General features: G+C 49.3%; 1 protein-coding gene across 2 annotated transcripts in view; it reads left to right on the plus strand.

Moving 5' to 3' along the window:
• SAMD4A (sterile alpha motif domain containing 4A) overlaps nt 1-14,726 on the plus strand; it is a 201,961-nt gene extending 187,235 nt beyond the window's left edge. For both annotated transcript variants that reach the window (XM_010982945.3, XM_031453758.2), the window contains 2 exons: nt 4,783-4,866; nt 10,329-14,726. In XM_010982945.3, coding sequence (XP_010981247.3) covers nt 4,783-4,866; nt 10,329-10,357 — 113 coding nt within the window. In that variant the 3' untranslated portion in view covers nt 10,358-14,726. The remainder of the gene's footprint in view (nt 1-4,782; nt 4,867-10,328) is intronic.
• Nucleotides 14,727-16,095: the final 1,369 nt, after the last annotated feature.

Below are 16,095 nucleotides of genomic sequence, written 5' to 3' on the forward strand. Positions count from 1 at the left end.
TCCTTCTTTCCTGGATCTACAGAATCCGTGGGCCTCTTGGAGGCTGTGGCAGGGTGGTTCTTCACTTCATGCCCACATGGACATATTTGAGATGTTTCCCAGGACAAGCCAAGAGAACCATCGGTGATTGTTGCCTCTTGCTGGCCTCTGGGATGAGTAGGAAACATGAAGCTGGTCCTCCCAGAGCAAGGGAGATAGGGTCTGACACACTCACCCGGGGTGCAGGGTTGGGGGTGGCGATGGTGACTTGAGTTCAAAACCAGTATGGGCCCCGGCAAGAGGGGTCATGTTCCTCTGAGAGGCAGTGTTTCCCAACTGGAAAATTAGTTTAAAAACTGCTTGCAGAATGATACCTTATCTTGGAAGCAGATCTGTTCCTGCTGACCCGGGCTCAGCCACCTTTGGGATCAGAGAGGATCTCAGAGCAGCCCTGGCATGACCCTGGGAGACCATGGAGGCTCCTCGCCGCCTAGAGGAAAAGATGGGCTTGACAGGAAAGGGCAGAGGGACTGTTGATTTCCAAGGAAAAGCACTGGGAAGGGTAGGCTGGGCAGCTTCAAAGGGGATCTCATCCTTCCCTTGCACAAAACTATGTGCAAATTACCTTTGGTACTGGGCTGCCTAGATGTGAGACGGTTGAGGCAGTACCTTACATGGCATCATTTCATGATGTGATGTATCTGTTCTCCATAGCAGACCTCCCTGTGCAGCGGCTCATGGCTGAAATCCTCCCACCATTAGAATAGCTAGGAGCAGAGTGGACAGAGCTGTCATCATGCATTTCCTCCTTAGTGTGAGTTTCAGATTCCTTCCAGAGAACTGCCCTTAGAAAGAGTGGGGAGAGGGAGAGGACAGTCAGGGCAATGGGTCCACTGCGGGAATGATAGGGGTAGCCAGGCAGAGGCAGAGACCAGGACAGGGACACACTTAAAGTACGTAATAAACACTCGCTCCCTGTCTTCTAGTAAGCCAAGGCAAAGAGCCCCGCTTAGACCTGGCACATAGTAGGTAGGGAGGTTGGCCAATGAATCGATTCTATCACAGCCAAGAACCCAACTGGGCCCATGCCCCACTGCCTCTGAGAGTCAAATTCAGAGAGACCAACTTGGGGCGAAATGGCACAACGCTGTCTTGTACCATGTCCTCTTCCTCATTTTTTGTGAAAATGTAGGTCCCAGAGGATTTCCCCAGCACTCACTTTTGCAGATTGAAGATTGAGGTCTCCAGAGAAGAGCTGTATTCCCCACAGCAGGCTCAGGGGTGCAACTGGGAACCCGTGTTCCTCTGCCACTCGCCCGCCCACCATGACCTGCCCTACGCCACCGCACTGGCCCCACTTCCTGTTGGCACCAGTCTCCGCCTTTCTTCCAGGTTGCTCCCTTCCCTCTGTCTTCCTTGCTCCCCTCATCACCACGGTCCAGCCCTGGCTCTTCTATTCCATCTTTTCCTCAACAGCTTGACTTTCCTGATTTCTCACCTTCTAGCAACCGCACTTCTCACTGAACCAGACTCAAAGGCTGAGTGGCCCCAGCTCTTGTTGGCAGAGTGGGATTCTCAAGGTTTTTCCTTGAATGCCCCGACCTGTTTCTTGTTCTAAAGTCCTAAAGCAACTGGCCTCTTGACCTCAGCCTCAGGGACTTGGAGAGAGCGGCAGAAGTGCACCTCAGGGGCCACAGACATGAGACTCAGCTGGGAGGCTTCTGTCCCCCCAGGGGGACCTTGCAGGAGTGCCTCTTTAGGGATGGGGGGCCGCTTCCTTCTAGAATCCTCTAGACCCTGGGCCTGAACAGTACTCCCCGTTCTCATCCCTGGCACTTCTAAAAAGGCACAATCAAAAAGTCCCAAGGCAGCCCAGACACTGGGGATCCTAGAACCAGGGATCCTCAAATACACTCTAAATACTGGAATGGTCTGATGGGGAGGGAAGAATTCCTAGCACTGGCAGATGCCATCTGAGCTAAGGAAACAGGCCTGCTTGGGCCACAGCAGAGAAGGCTCATTTAGAGTCTATCCTTTCTGCCCTGCTGAAGACTCGAAACTACAACTGGGGGCCCAGGATCAATGCGCTGAGCCCCCAGGGTGAGCAGGAGCCAGGACAAGAGTTGGCCTGTGGTTCACATGGGCAGGCACTGCCTGAATGCTCGTCCAAGGCTTTGAGAGCTCTGCCCACCGAGCCCCCTAGCTGAGGGCTTACAGCCCGAGATGGAAGCTGTTCACCCAGCTGGTCTCCCTCTGTCCTGTGTGTGTGGGAAGATGTCACAGATCTGTTTTTATCAAATACACAATTAAAAAGTCACACTATTAGGAAACTCTGGAGTGTGAACATATGGGCTTCTCTGAAGACTCAGAAATTTTCAGAGCTGCTCTGAGACTGGTGGGGGTCACAACTCCTCCATGCACTGGAGGGAAGAGCTGGAGAATAAAAAGCAAGCACTCCAACTTTCCACCTAAAAGAGCAGCCACTAAGGTTTGGAGATTCTGGATTTCTCAGCCCCCTTTTTTTGGAACACGCAACCCCAGGCTTGGAAAATGGCATTTTGCTGCGTGTTGGCAAGAAATCCTGCAGCTGAAACACTTCTCTCCAAATGTCGAGCATCTTTATTTATCCAAATCTCTCCACAGTGTTTGTTTAAAGGGGAGTGCTAGAGAGTAAACTAAATTTTACAATGAGCATATGGATGGCTATAATTGCTGAGGGTTTTTTTTTTTATATTTGCTAACTGGCTATATATAAAATTGTGTTTCTATTTTATAGACTTCACACCCTGAAGGCTGCTAATTTTTGCATGCATATGATTTTCACATGAATGGATGAAAATAGTGAAGTACTCTTCCCTCTAGATTGTCGAATTGCCCCGACCCTACTCCGAGAGCAGCAGGGGGGTGGCGGGGGGAGACCCGTTCTTCCCCGGAAGCCCGTCGTGCTCTGTCTGCTCGTGAATTGGCACAATTATCTTTCCAACCCGTCGCTGCTGGAACCTGTGTCAGAAAGAACCCTACCCGCTCCCCAGTGCTCTTCATACTGATCCATTTTGCCAACCTTCTCTTTGAGAATTTTAAATAACGGAAAGGACACCTGCCTCTGACGCAGCTGGTCATGGGGAACACGGATTGCAGGGAAGACCTCAATGTATCATCGAGGAAAACAGATACTTCGGTTTAGCCATTGGTTTCAACTTCCTCTCCCACCAAACCACCAACCTCATTTTTCATTCCACCCTCCACCTGCACGCCCAACCCCCGCTCTGGCCCCCAAGCGCCCCCTAGTGGAGATGTGAAGGAGCCAGGAAATGGCCTACAGTTTGGCCCACAGGACCCTTTCCCCACTTTATAGGTAGAAAGGCTAAGGCCCCAAGAAGGGAACAGCTTCCCAGGGTCACACAGGAAGGCAGTGGCAATAACGAGACTTCCCAGGCACTCAGAACATGTCCCACTGCTGTTTTTTTCCCGCCTACCCCCATAGGATTTCACAATTCTGTCCAGGTTTCACAATAGCTGTCAGTTTCCTTCTAGTTCCTGCTCCATATTTTTCATCACTCAGTAGACCTGTATGAGGTGTGCAGAAGGCCACGGCTGGGTATCATGGGAGAGTCAGAGAAATCTGAAAGCATTGTCGCTGTCTGCAAGGTGCTTCCAAACTGTCAAGGATGTCCAAGAGCTCCATAGGATGAGGGACCAGGGAGGTGCTGACAGTGGGCCCCGGCAGGACAAAGGAGGCTCCCAGGGCTACCTCCCCCTCGGAGGAAGAGGGGCTGGAGCCTGGAGAGATAGGGAGGATCCAGATGGTAGAAGGGGCTTTGTGGTTAGAATGCACACAGTACTGTCCTGGGTAGCAGGAACCCACAGAGCAGATGTCTCAGCCTTTGCTTCTAAGTGCTCGGAGCTGAGCGTGTTGACAGGCACCGGCAGGCATGCAGCGTGCAGGAGAGCACCAGCTCTGGGGCCAGACCCGTGTGATTCCTGTCCCAGCTCCATGTTAGCTGGCTAACCTTGCTAAGTCACTTAGCCTCTGGGAGCCCCACTTGAGAACCGGACACCCAGCACAGCCTTGGACTCACCAGGCTGTGGTTTCCCTTTTCTGCTCCTCAAAAAGAAGCAGAAATGCACCAGGCTGGGTTCTAGGCACAGAGAGCAGAGCCAAGTCCTGCTACAATGAAGCAAATGTTCAGCTGGGAGGAGGCAACAAATAAATAATATGTCAGTTTTCAGTGACAGTTATGAAGAAAAATTAAGCGGGGGCGGGGGGGAAGACCATGAACAGAAAGTCCTTTCCAAGAAGAGAGTAGAGCCAGAGACGTGACAGCAGGCAGAGAGTGAGCCATGGAAATGCCCAGGGACCAGAATTCTGGGCAGAGGGAACAGCAGTGCAAAGGTCTTGGGGTAGAAAAGGGCCTGGGGTAGAGTGAAGGAAGGGATAGTTGTACGAGGGCAGAGAGGTAACAAAGGGTCAGATCTGTGGGGCTTTGCAAGCCATGGCAAGGGGTTGGCTTTTACTCCAACGGAAGCTTCTCGGGGGTTCTGAGCAGAGGACTGGCAGCCTGTGACTATGACAGCTATTTTTAGTCAGCAGTTTTCTTCCAGCTGCCCACGTTAACAGTGGACTCAGAGGTTGGTTGAACCTGAGTGTAACTCACCCTCCATGCTGGCCCTGACAATCCCCCCAAGCCCTCCCAGGGTGGCCCACCTGACCCTGACCCTGGCAGGTGGAGTCAGTGGCACCGTGCGTACCTTCTCCTTGTTCTTAGAGACCCTGTCACCAACATAACCCTTTGTCCCCTGCAGAATTCCAGCTGCCTGTTACTGAACCTGACATCAACAACAGGCTGGAGTCCTTGTGCCTCAGTATGACCGAGCACGCCCTGGGAGGTGAGTGTGTCCTCCCCGCATGCCCCTGCACACCTGGGAGAACTGCAGGCCATCTGCTGTCCACTCAGCAGCAGCTCGGGACAGTGGGAAGGGCACAGACTGGGGAGGCAGGGGACAGGGAGGGAGAGTGGCCGGGGATGCTGCTGGGCCCCCATCAGGCCACGCCATCCTCAGCAGCCCACAGCGCCCTGCTCCTCCCCCTTTTTCGAGAGGTGACTCAGGGCCCTGCAGACCAAGGCTGTCCCTCTTGCCCCAGAGGCTCCACCCACCAGGCCACACTGGAGTCCCACCACGGCAGTTGTCCTAGCCAAATGTGGGCGCTGGAGGAATCGGGAACACAAGACGTGGCTTTTAGTGGGAACATCCCCCCGTCCAAACAGCACTGGATTCTTTCCTTCTCGGCACTAGATCCCCGAGTCTGGTCCAAGCATATCCCAACTTGCTCTAAAAATAGACTTTCTGAAACAAAAATCCTTGCTTGTTTTTACATCTGCCTGTTCCAAATGGCTTCCATGATGCCTGGAGCCCCACGCAGCCCGAGGTGATGGGGACAGTGTGACGAGGACGGCCTGGGTGGGTGTGGCTGGGGTTGCCAGGCTGCGGCCCCCGGAGGGGCTCCCAGGAGCTGCTGGGTCCTCCCGCTGCTGTTTGGGCCGCAGCCCTGTGTTGTCATAACAGCCCTGGGAGGCCTTCAGAGCCCTCCTGGTACTAAACGGGTGCCTTTCTCTCGCCGGGACTCACTGCCAGCCTGGGGATGTTTGGCAGGCAGCAGAGAGATGTCCGCCCCTTCCTGCCAGCCTCCGGGGAGGCTCTGAGTCATGGAGATGCAGAGAGGCCTCCTGTGACCCTTCCCGACAGCCCTCTCTGGTCTGGATGCGCTCACCCGCTCCAGAGATGGGCACACGTAGAGCCACAATTTGTGTAAGCTGGCAGGGATGGGTGGAGAAAGGCTGTTGTCAGCCACTGTTCCAGAGAGTTTTGTTCCCCTGACCAGGGATGTTTAGTCTCTACAAACACAATCTTACCCTAAAACCAAATATGAGGCAGATAAATGCTTTGCAGAGTACAGGGCACCCACCTGACCTCACCTGGGGGTGCAGGGGGTTCTCCAGGCCTGAAGAAGCCCCCGCTCAGTACCACCAGGGAGCTAGCTGAAGGCCTTCCAGGGCTGCTGACCAGAGAGACAGTGGGCTGCACAGCTCCCTCTGGGACCCCCGTCTAGGGTTCCAGGGAACTCCATTTGCAAACACTGCTCTCTCCCTTGACCATCCAGTTCAGATCCTGGAAGCGTCCCAGCATCATTGGTTCACTCCTGGTACCTCTGGGGGAGGAGCTACCAGCTCCTTTTCTCCAGGTAACCAAGGAGGTTGGGTCAGTATGCTGACAGCCCTAGGGATAATAGGGAACAACCCAAAGGTCCATCAGCAGATGAATATGGATGAAGAAGATGCAGTAGAACCATACAGTGGCGTGTCACTCAGCCTTTAAAAGGAACGAAGTGCTGACAGGTGCTACAACATGGCTGAACCTTGAAAGCGTTATGTCAGGTGAAGGAAGCCAGACACAAAGGACCACAGAGTGCGTGATTCCATTTTTGTGAAATGTCCAGAACAGACAAAATCCATAGAGATAGGAAGTAGATAAGGGGTTGCCAGGGTTGGAGGGAGGTGGGATTGGAGGGTGACTGCTAATGGGTACCAGATTTCTTTGGGGGAGTGATAAAAATATTCTGGTGGTGATGGTTGCACAAACATATGAATGCTCTGTGAATATGCTAAAAGCCACTGAATTGTACACTTTAAAAGGGTGAGATTTGTGGGATGTGAATTATATCTCAATTTTGTCCAAAAGGGAAGGCTTGTAGACCCAGTCGGCAGGCCAAGCTCAGCCCACTGCAGGCGGCCCCAGTGCCCTCCCACCTGACACACCCGGCTGGGGCTGGCGGGGACTCCGCTCAGTCCTGTGCTGCCTGTAGGAGTCAGCAGGGAGCTGGCCTCTCCCCCAGGGCCTGATAAAGCTCAGACAATTGGCAGGTTGGAAGCTCTTATCAATCTACTAAGTACTAATGTTATCGTCATTGGTAGCAAGAATGCCAAATGCCTTTAATTAAAGGGAGGTTTTCACTGAAAAGACTTCACTTTTTAGCCCATTCTTCTATTTTTACAGAAAACCTCTGTGAACTGGTGTGTTTTTTGCTAATGTTTTCATCTTGCTAATCTCCTAAGCCTTTTTATTGCCATGTTTTTTTCTCAGTAATCCTCTCTGGTGGGAAGCCCGGTAAGCAGTTCCCTGAGCAAATTAGGTTTCAGGGTGGCCGGGCTGGGCACAGTGGCGGTGTGCCCTCCCTCCAGCGGTGACAGCACCTGTCGGCCGGCCGACCCCTTTCCCGGTGCCAGGGAAGATGACCTTCTGAGGACAGAATTTCTGCCAGTGAATGAAGTCATCTTACAGGGGGACAAATGACTAGGGAGAGGAAAGCAGAGCAGTACAAGAGGTTCCTCTGCTTGTATCTCAAGAAAAGACAGGCGAGGAATCCAAGTTCCTGGGACACCACATCCCAGGACGGCCATTCTAATGTGGTTGCTCCCTGGGGCCCCGAGACTTGGGGCCCATCCTTTTGTGCTGACACCTCTGCTCTCGGCCTCCTCCAGTAACGGCTGCCCTCTTGGTGTCTGTCTAAGCTACTTTTCTCTGGCCTCCCCTATCCATCTCCTCTTTTCCCTCCCCCAGCCCCTCCGATAGAACCCACCAGGATGCCCAGGGGCTGGGTTGCCTCTGCCGTCTTGGTTTGTGAGTCTCTATTTAAGGTGTTCCTCTGGCTCTGTCGGGCTTGCTCCTGACTGGTGGCCCAGGTGTTCAGGAAGCCTCGATGCCAGGCCTGGCCATTATCTTCCTCGTGCAGAGGGGCGGCATGGGCCAGAATACCCACAGCCACAAAAGCGAGACCCCTCCCAGCAGAGTGGGGCCCACAGTGAAGCAAAACCATCACGAGGAATGTGCGGTCCACCCGCTGATGTTCTGGGGTTCGTGCCTCACCTGACCCCCTTGTCATTCCATCTCCCTTTCTCTCCTCACTTCTTCTTGGGACCTAAAGCCCCACTTACAGCCAATATAGGGACTTTGTGCAAATTAGAAAAAGGCCCTATTTAAAAAAAGTAAGAAAAATAAAATAAAAGGCCCCACTTTTTTAAGACACTGTTCTGCCCTTTGTTTGAAATTTGCCATAATGATGATAAAGCCTATGACGGTTGCATGTAAATGGTGCCCCCTGGAGTTGTGCAGAGCACAATTTGTACAACTATAAATGGCGAGTCTGGAATTAACCTACTAGTCATTTTCCTGCAGATAAATACTGACTGTCGCTCTTGGAGGCTGAGGTGTAGGGTTAGAATTTCATGGAAATGAAGCTTGGGGTTAGTTGAGAATCTCTTGTTTCCAGCTCCTCACTTCCACAACTGTGAAAGGCTAGCATTAACTAGTGGATCAGTGAGGCCCAGCAGGAGTGTGCCCTGACCCCAGGCACACGTGTGTGTGCACACAAACCCACGCTCACTGTTCTCCCACAACCAGAAACCACTGCAGAGCCATCCCTCCAGGGGCCAAGGTTGACAAGTGCAGAAGGTGGGGGAGGGGAGATTAGTTCACATCTGGGGACTGCTCACATTGATCGTCTGAAACCACAGGTGCTCTCAGGGGCCATTTGCTTCCCCTCTTTAAAATCTCTCCAAAAATCATATAGAACTTTACACACACACACACACACACACACACACACACCCATTACATGAGTGTAACTGGTGAACTCTGAATAAGATGGGTAGATTGCGTCACATTAGTATCTTGATTGGAATATCATACTGTAGTTTGGCGCCATGTTACCACATGGACAAACCTGGAAACAGAGTTCTGTTTCTTACAACTGCATGTGAACCTCCAATGATTGCATTAAAAGTTTGAATTAAAGAAACATTTCTCCTCCAAGTCCCTGCTGGTGAGATGCCAGCCTGGCACCACCCATGAGGAGGTAAGGAGACCTCTGCAGTGGACTCAGTACTCCCCACTGTAAAACTCTGCCTACGGCCTCTAGACATGCATCCAGGAGCCAGATTTGTGGCTCAGAAGTTTAGACCAGGACACGCCTACTGACGTCTGGACATCAGCCAAACCAGGGAAGCAACCAGCATCCCATCCTGGCCTTCATCTAGTGCTCACTGAACAGAGTCATTTCTACCTCCTACAAGGTAGTCCTCTCTCTGCTCATGGGAGAAGCTCGAGCATGGACCATGGTAGGGACCAGTAACTGTCCTCCTGCACCAGCCTGCCAGAGAAACCACTCTAAAACCAAATCTGGTTACTCGACCACTTACCCCTCCCCGGTTGCCTATGTCTAAGCTCTTGTTCATAGTACACAAAACCCTTATGGTCTGATTCTGGGGACTCTCCTATAGTCCCATGTGAAAAGGGGTTGGGCAGTGATTGGCTCCCTCTGTGGTTGGCCTCACTCCTGGCCCCTCCTCTCTGACAGGCATGTCCTCCACTTCATAGCACAGTTTAGCCGATTCTCCATAATGTAGACATGGCACATGCTGGGTGGCCTCAGCACTCTCCCATGTCCATGGGCTCTTTCAGTGGCAGATGCCCCCAACATCTCACTATGGTGTCTCTCCCCACGATCAGATGCATGAGACATAGAATCTGGGTCAGTTTTGGTCAGATGCATCCCCCTGGTCTGCTCAGCTGTGACCAGGGATCAGAATCACTAATACCTCATCGCTGGTCTTTCAGCAGGGACTTGGGCGGGAGACGGAGATGCTTCCAAAGAAAGGGACATGAGCTGGACAGGACCACCTGCATGTCTATTGCAAACCTAACTGGTTCTCAGCCGCATCTCCTGCCACTCCTCCGTTCCCCCATCCCTTACCCTTAACCTCCAAACTCCACCCACCACCAGGTCCACCCTTCAATGAACAACATGACGCCTGTCCCTGAGCTATACGCCCTCGCCACCTGCATCCTCTCCTGCCTCCTCTTTTCTCCTCCTACCAGCACCATTCTACAAGTCATTTTCTTTCTCTCTGAAACCGTCCTTGACTTCCAAGGGCGACTTAAACACTCCTTCCTCTGAGTTCCTGCTGCGCCTGGTACGTACTCCACTCATGACTCATACACCATTGTTGGTTTACCGTCTGTGTCCCGACGAGGAAATACAGACTGGGACTAGATGGTGAGGATAGGTCTTTTCATCTTGGTTCCCAGGCTCCCTACGGCTCCTGGCAAAAACAGCTGTTCCCCAGTGTTGCGTGGGTGGGTGTGTGAAGGATGAGTGGATGGATGGATGGAGGAATTTAGCCCTTCTCTGTCCTCAGAGACGGGGAGGCCCCACGTGCGTGACGTTGGAGTCCAGGGCGTGAACAGAATTGCTTTGCTCACCTGTGCCCACTGTGTCCTTCTTTCCCTCCCAGACGGGGTTGACCGCACCTCCACAATCTAGAAGCTGAAGATGAGCGTGACCGCGCTGGCCGTGAAATCGACTGCTGCGGGTCCAGTGTCAGCCATCCTCAGGGTTGCACAGCATCCTCCAGGATACTTTGCAGCCTTTTTTTTTCCCTGGTCCCTCTCCCATTTTGATTTTGTGAGAGCGTAGGTCATCCTTGTAAACATATCAGTAGACCTGGGATGGGTTATTTTGTCATTTGTTTCTGTCATGGGATGGCTTGGTGTGGGGCATGGGGAGGGGTCTCTGAGGGAAACGTGGGACTGGGAGGGGGTGGAGGGAATGCAAGTGTGGCTTCCTGGATGGAAAGGGAAACATTTTTTTAAAAAAGGAACCGCTGTGAGAGAGAGGAGAGCCCGCCCTGAGAGAGAGGAGAGGCATGGGAGGGAGGCAGAAGCCCCGGCCCTCGGGAGCCTTCTCAGAAGCCTGCCTCCACAGTCGGGCCCCCGCAGGAAGGCATGGGTGCCCGCGACCAAAGCCAGGTGGTGGCTCGCGCTTCTTTGTCTCCCCGCCGATGGGATTTCCCTGAGGCCCCTGCTTGAAATGCAGCCCCGGGAGAGGTCCACGTGGCAACGGGGGCAGGAAGGGAGAAATTCCCTCCCGCAAAACTTAAGATAAACTTTGATTTGTGTATTGTTTACATAACAATTTTAAAGGGTACATAATGTGTAAAGAGTTGGGATAGAACTTTTCTTCATACTATGGTTTTTGTAAAGGATTTGTTGATATGGATTCATTTCTTTCCCTCTATTTTTATAATTGCAGCAGGGTTGTCTTTTTAAATGGCTGCCAAGCTCTGCTTCTCCGGAAGACGGATGCAGTCACGTAGGCCTGAGTTGTGTCTTCCACCTGCGGGTGGGAGGAGCGTGTAGGTGGAGTCGGAGGACCAGGATGCAGCTGGAATGGGCGGAGCGCTGGGGAGGGCGCCACCATGTGGTCGGTTGTGGGGTTGTGCACAGTCACCTAGAGATGCTAAAGAATCCTGCTGCCCTTTCCGTGCTGGATTTGCTTCTCATCTGGAGACACCTCTTCCTCCCCAGCCTACCATGAGGTTTCACCCTATCACTCCTGGCCTCGCTGCGTGCACACACACAGGTGGGTACAAGTTCCACTGGAGGAGAAAAGGCAAGGGTGGATATTTTTCCCTAGCAAAAGGCCTTAATACCCAGATAATAAGCTTAAAATGCCGCTTACGGGGGTTGTTCACAGGAAGCTGAACCTGGGGGCTGCACCCCCTTGGCTTGCTCATCGCTGCGGAAGAGCAGGGGAGCAGGGTCCAGCAACAGTGTATGAACGGTCAGTCAGCATGTGGCAGAGAGAGCTGTGGGGAGACGTGCCAGATGGGCAGTGAAAGACGTGGGGAAGGTCAACTTCCTGATGGAAATGATGGTTCTATCACACATGTCAGGGATTTGCTGTGTTGTCAGCTGATTTATCGACGCACACAGAAAGGAGACAAAACCACTGGTTACATGGTGAGAGATTAACAAACTATACTATCACAAAGTAATAGCTCTATTTCTTAAGGGCAAGAAAGATTTGATGCAGTGGAAGGTATTAGAGGAAATCCAAGAGGAACTGTGCTCTGCACTAGAAAATTGGGTTGTGTAAATGATTGTATGACTGCTCGGCCAGAGGCAAGATTGGGGAGATGGTATGAAGCCTGTTTATTGAATGGGTGAGTCTAGTGCTGTTTTTGTTTTTGTTTTGTTTAAGCAAAGTCAGAGTCGAAATTGAAGAGATCAGACCATGAAAATCACTGCACTTGTTTATGGGTATTTTTTAAAAAATAAGTTAATGAAGTAAATACAGATTTAAAAGGCCTTAATGAAATCTGAACAGCTTTCTTTTACCTTCAAGATTAAAAATGTACACCCAACACAGGCTTGGATATTCTGAGGCTCATGAATTCCTTTTAAAGTCTAAAATGAGGGAACATCTCAACCATAGCAAGCCTCTAACAAGCAAAGAAGGCTTGAATCCACAACATCCTGCATTGCATTAAAAAAAAAAAAAAGTCCTCCTTGGGTCTCTGTGTTCTAAAGATGCAAATCCACGTGCAGAAAGAGGCAGCATTTTTTAGTTGATTTCTTTTTAACCAAGTGCCATTAACATTCATCCTCCACACCCCTTTTCTAAGCAAGCTTAGGGTTACTTGGGGAATGTGCTGGGATGGACGCTCATGTGTGAGTCGGGAAGAACAGGTCAAAGGATGTCGAAGGCCAAAGGCAAGACCAGAGGGTTCGCGAAGGTGTTTTTTTGGATGCTGAGAAAGTTAACGAAGAAGGAACAATGGTATAACACGTCTCGTGGAGAGATAAGAATGATTCAGATCTGCTGCAAAACACATGTATCCATAAAGACTTGGGTTATTCAGAAAACAGATTGTGAACACAATCACATTAGCATGAATCCTTTAAAAGGAAGAAGACCTTAAAGTATTTGCAAATCTGAATTTCTATTTATTCCTTCACTGAATATAGAAACAATGGTTATCTGATTATTAGAGATATTATTTTGGATATGTTACTTATTAACTTGCTATGGCTGGTAACCATGATAAAGTCTGTTATTAATAACAACATAATTCTTTTTTTAAAAAAAGAAAGGCTTATTTTTCATTGACTGTGTATAGATTTATCTACTTAGTTGTGTTTTTGCTATTAGTGTTTTCATTTTTTTTTTTAAGTTGAGTGTTCTGATAAATTTTAGGAGCCTGTCCCCACCTTGTTTTGAGTCCTGTGTTGACTGCAGGTATACAGCTCAGTCTAAAAATCCTAAAGCAAAAGAATTTTATTTATAAAAAAAAAAAATCAAACAGTTGCATGCGTAAGGCTGTGAAGTCAAATATTTAGAAATAAAGCGGCAGTGCCTTTTTTTGTATTTACCCACTGACCCCCAGATGCAACTGTTTTATATGAAGTAAATAGTAAACATTAAAAATCTCAGAGTAAAATCTATCTCACTACATGGTTTTTTCCCCCTCCCCTTGTGTTGATTTAAGCAGTGTGTATGTGACATCTCCGCTGTCCCAGGGACAGTGGTAGCCTGCGACACTGTTATCATGTATGTTTTATTGGTGCTTTTTATTCATAGTGGTTTCTTACCAGAAACAGTAGGAAGACACACATGAACTGTGTACAAGAAATGAAGCATTGCTGCTGAGATGTTTTGTTTTGTCTTTTCCACATGCTTTTTGAGTTTCACTTTCTAAACGAGGGCCAGCAGGCAAAGTAGATGCTGCTGGGTGGGCCCTTGGAGGGTGGCTGTTGGCACCCGGCTCTCCGATCCTGTGTATCAACGACCCCTTCTTGGTACTCGGGATTGGAGCTACAGCCGGGCTCCCTCTCCCGTTCGTTTGAAGAGACACTGAGGGAAACGAGGTTTTCTTTTGAGGTGTCGCTGGCTGCCTTTTACGGAATGGGAGCCTTCTCCGGGTCTTCTGTTCTTCTGCACCTCTTGTAGCTACTGCCAGTGCAAGGTTTGTAAATGCGCGTTCCCCCTCTGGACCTGGGATCTCACCTGGAGCCTGGGCTGGGGGCAGAGCTGGGCTGACCGTGTAGGCATGCAGCCGGAAGGGCCGTGAGGGAAGAGAAGAAGCCCCAGTCTCGGTCGTTAGCCCTCTAGGGATGTCTTGGGCAGGCGGCCCCAGCTGGGGTGCCCAGAAGCAGTAAAACCAAGGCACTCAGGTGTGCCTTTTGCAAGAAGGCCCTGCAGAAGGATACTTTGCACATGGGGCTGTGATAACACTAATGTTGATTTTTTTTTTTTACAAGTCATCAGAGATGTTTGCAAAGTGAGTTTTATTTTTCTGTAATTCCTTTATCTTTACTTAAAGGTGAATGTGTATTCCTCTGGGAGGAATAGGAAGAAAACAGGAATGTTAATAATGTCAAACAGAAGACTTCCTCCCTTATTAATATATAACTCTCCTGTATTTATGCCTAATGTAAGCTGACTTTTAAAAAGCTTTCCTTTGTTGCATGCCCTGTGCAGGCATCCCTATTGTACATGCATGCCTTTCATCCTGTTTTCCTGTATAAAGTTAGTGAACAAAGAACTATTTTTGCCTAGTTCATGTTGCCAAGCAATGCATATTTTTAAATTTTGTCATATATGGAAATAGCATGTTTGTTACATGTAAAAGCTTTACTGATATACAGATATACTAATGTTTGAAGATGCTGTTCTTTGCAAGTGTACAGTTTTCAAATGTTGTTACCAGTGAAACACCCTTGTGGTTTAAACTTGCTACAATGTATTTATTACTCATTTCCTCCCATGTAACTAAGAATCATGGCTATATTTCATATCAACGTTATATTGAAAGTGAAGGGAAATGATTAATACAAGGTTTTGTAACACTGGTGTGTGTCTTTTTTTCTTTTTTGTCAATGTGATTGATGAGAAAACTAGAACTGAATCTTAGAAATAAGCCAACCGGGAAGAAAATTAGCCTGACATCCCTGTAAACTGTTCCCACCTGGCCATTCTATGAACACTGTCAACTACAAGCTCCTTTTTTTTTTTTTTAACAGAAAGGTAGGGAGAGAGGTATAAGGTTTTTCGCAGCTTAATCTGTGCTCAGAGTAGCCAATAAATGCATCAGCTGACTTAGGGGCATGTTTCTAAATACAAACTCTAACCTTGCAGGTGATATTGTGTATCGCTTGCTCTCCACCCTCAATGCCTTTGAAATCATACTTCACCCCTTAACCACAGCATAAACCGTAGCCGCCTTGGAGCCTTGGGCTTTTATCTACACCCCAAGGGCTTGAATTTTAATACTTCTAATTCCAGTATGCTGCATAATATATAGTAATATAAACTCTAAATAATGTGTCAGTTAAGCATATGGCCAGAGAGACCACCCTGAGTTTGAATTCTGGCTCCAGTATTCTCTGGCTGTGTGATCTTAAGCAAGTTCCTTAACCTCTCTGAGCCTTGTGTTTGGTTTGAGTTTTGGCCTATGATATTCAAGGTTTATGTAATTAAGGTTATGTAAATTAGTCCTACAACTCCACCCCGAAAAAAGTAAAGACAAAAGAAGACATAGGATATAGAGGTTGTTACCACTAAAACCTAGCAACCCGAGATTTCTCTGAGGCAACCACAACTTAATATGACAATGAGCACATGATGACTCTCTTTTCACCAGTCTCAAGCTGCTCAAGAGACTTGAAAAATCCAAAATAATCCCTGGAAACATGAAGAAATGCCTTATAAGCTGAGACATTAAATGAAATTCCTCCTAAAGTTAAATTCCCATAACCCAAATGAGCTGTATCTCAGTGTATGACTCAAGAATATTCTAAAGGGGAAGGGAGAGTGTATAAGTGAAGAGTTAAGACTCACTTTTGAAATGTGTGGAATGAGGGGAAATATGAGATTTGTGAGATTAGAGGGACCCTAAAGGGCTCAGCACAGTGCCTGAAACGGGGTTAGTTAGCAATTTTCATCAGCAAAGCTGTGGCTCTTTGTTTGCAAACTTTGTAATGGCTTCTTCAATCCTGGAAAAAAGCTTACCCATGTAGTAAAGCTTTTAGGACTTCACCGAACTGCCCCCTCCCCAAAAGAGGTTTAATTGCGTTTATTAAAGGGGGATGAGCACCTATACAGCATTCTGGCTTGGAAGAGGCTGCAGTGGGTTTGAGCCAGGAACCCAGAAGGGGCAGGACGGTACGATCAACTCATACTCTCTAGGCTAATGAGAACAGCGCCATGGAGCATTTCAG

Source organism: Camelus dromedarius, chromosome 5 (genome assembly GCF_036321535.1).
Source record: "Camelus dromedarius isolate mCamDro1 chromosome 5, mCamDro1.pat, whole genome shotgun sequence".
NCBI lineage: Eukaryota > Metazoa > Chordata > Mammalia > Artiodactyla > Camelidae > Camelus > Camelus dromedarius.